This window comes from Cyprinus carpio, unplaced genomic scaffold, assembly GCF_018340385.1.
Source record: "Cyprinus carpio isolate SPL01 unplaced genomic scaffold, ASM1834038v1 S000006169, whole genome shotgun sequence".
In the NCBI taxonomy this organism is placed as follows: domain Eukaryota; kingdom Metazoa; phylum Chordata; class Actinopteri; order Cypriniformes; family Cyprinidae; genus Cyprinus; species Cyprinus carpio.
In genome coordinates this window covers 5,794-8,319 of record NW_024878853.1, presented here as the reverse complement: position 1 = coordinate 8,319, position 2,526 = coordinate 5,794, and the positions used below count along the sequence as shown (strand labels likewise).

Genomic DNA, 2,526 nt, shown 5'->3' with positions numbered 1-2,526 from the left:
AGCCACCACACAGTCCATTTCTAATTGTTCATTTGTGCACAAAATGTTATAATTTGTTTCCTGTGTTAAACGATTTACAGCCACTGGTATTTGCCACAGGTATCTTTAGGATACGCTACAAATAATGGACCAACAACTGTTAAATATTTTCTTATATTCCTCTGTATGTCGTTTGATAACGCTTTTCTAAGTGTGTAAGCCTGGTCATGGTGGCATAATAAAACTTGCTCACTGACTGTAAGGTGAGAAGTAAGGAACAATATAAAGACTCTTATGAAGTAATTTTAAACAATTAGTAAAAGTAAAATAAATAAAGTAAGTTTTAAAATTTTTTTCTCCTATTTTTATGAACAAAAAATGTTTCCAGAGTGTGCTATGGAAGTGCATGACAGCCTATAACCAGATGGCAGTTCATGTGAAGCATGTTTGTTTGCAATGAATGTTTCTGTTATAAATCAATAGCGTATGATACTTGCACTTTACCTGTTATTTTCCCTAGTTTGGAGAAGCACTGCTTGAGTTGACTTGAGATTTGAATTTCCTCATGTTATATATGAGGCCTCTATTGCACACACATGGAGACAGAAATACAGAAAATTGTAGCCTATGTATATAGTAACACTAAACAAACTTATTGTTGTCTTTCTTCCTGAATATGATCCAGATTTAAAAGGGACTTGAAGATGAAAAGATACAAACACAAGTGATACCATCTACAAAAGTTATTATTACAAATATTTGTAGAGTAATATGAATCACTATTTGAATCAAACTCCAAAACCTGAGGTAACTTTAATTGAAGTACCAATCATAGAGATCATGAGCTTCTTTATATTCCCCGCGTCGTGCTACATGGTCACAGGCAGAGCAAATAGGCAGAATAAACTCTTGTGTCTGTAATATTAAATGAGGACTTGGAGTGAGATGTTTCCTCCAGTTAAAGTACTTGCGATATGCATCTTCATCCTTGTCCAGATGAAGCAGATATTCGACTAGTGACTTTGCATCTGGGAAGTCATTCACATGAATGAAGGACTCAGCAGGAACAAAGATTTCATAGTTTCTTCTCGGAGGACCCAACACCACAGGGACGGTACCTGCCATGAGCCGCCCCTTTATCTTCTCGGTGAGGTAGTCCTTGTGAATGGAGTTCTCAAAGGCAAGGTAAAATTTGCAGCTGGCCATGGTTGGATAGTAATCATTATAATCCATGAACTTTGCATAGGCCCTTCCGAACAAAGTCACTTGTATGTATTTGCTGAATTCTCTGTAAAAAATGTTCCTTGTGTTGACACCAGTTGAGGGACTATTGTTACTTACAATCCAACACACCAGTTTGTCCTTTTTGGGAATCACAAAATCCTCATTAGGTTTCTTCCTGGTCATCAAGCGCATCCGTACAGGAATATCAGCATCCTGTCTGTAGCTGAGAGTGAGATTGAACAGGTTTTCCAGACCTGGTATCCTTTTGGTGTTGGTTGGTGATTCCAAATGCATCCAAATCCACCTCTGGAACGGAGGACGAGGAGATGGAGGAAGGTTGGACAGATCCCAGCTGATGGCTTTATGAAAAATGATCACATCATCTGCATCATTGTAGAGAGCTCTATCATCCGTCAGATGACAATTATCAATATTGTAAAACTTTTTGCAGTCACTGAACTCAAACCTATAATTTTCAGGCCAGACCCATAACAGAACTATAGGTTTCTCCTCTGCCTTCTCAGTTACAGAGTTGTTGCTCTTGGCAGTTGTTGCTTTTGCACAGTTTTGTTCTGAGTTTAGTTTGGGTTTAGGAAGTGGCGGTGGACAGTTGTGTGAAGGTGAGAACCGGGAAAACATGATGCTCAAAGAGATGACACTTGCCAATGTCACTACTACACCCAGACGACACTGCGACGAGCCATTTGCGCTTGACATCATCTGATCTAAAATAAATAAATGAATAAATAACTAAATAAATAAAACAATGAAAGGGAAGTGATCAGACTCTTTCACCAACGACAATAAAACGTTTGATATTAAAAGAGATTTTTGAATGAAATAAAAAAGTTAGGCTACCTATATGTTTAGTCTGTGAAAAGACAAAAACTACAGCACAGACAGTGGAAGCTAATCGTTGATTTATTTGCTAAATTTGACATTCTGTCTCATTCAGTTAGACACGATTCACACATTAATGTAATAAATTCAAGTCCTCACCGCTTTTAAGAGCTCTTGATTAAAAAAATGGAGTTCTTTGTCGCATATGAAGGCAACGTGTTCTGCGCCAGAGGATTATGCTACACACTGTCTGCTGAAAGAGGAAGTTTCAGACGAGAAGTATCGGATCGGAAATTACACACACAAAAAAAAAAAAAAAAAAAAAAAAAAAACACACACACATAAAAAGAAAACGCATGAAAGCCAGCGCCTGCAACCTCCTGATAGAGCCACGGCCACCACTGTATAAACTCTGGCCACCCCTAGGATGATTTGCAGTGGGTACTATTAATTTAAAATGCATAATGTAAATTCACAGTGGTT

The 2,526-nt window shown here is 37.8% G+C and overlaps 1 protein-coding gene across 2 annotated transcripts; it reads right to left on the bottom strand.

The window, feature by feature from the left end:
• Positions 1–773: 773 nt before the first annotated feature.
• Positions 774–2,291, bottom strand: LOC122134651 (4-galactosyl-N-acetylglucosaminide 3-alpha-L-fucosyltransferase 9-like). 2 transcript variants are annotated; one of them, XM_042754067.1, is made up of 2 exons: positions 2,203–2,291; positions 774–1,928 (listed from the first exon to the last, which is right to left on the bottom strand). In XM_042754067.1, exon 2 carries the CDS (start codon positions 1,921–1,923, stop codon positions 793–795), a length of 1,131 nt encoding a protein of 376 aa, XP_042610001.1. In that variant the 5' UTR covers positions 1,924–1,928; positions 2,203–2,291; the 3' UTR covers positions 774–792. The 2 variants fall into 2 exon arrangements, with proteins under 2 accessions (XP_042610001.1, XP_042610002.1); XM_042754068.1 differs by having other exon boundaries at positions 774–1,923; positions 2,203–2,282.
• Between the last annotated feature and the right edge of the window lie 235 nt (positions 2,292–2,526).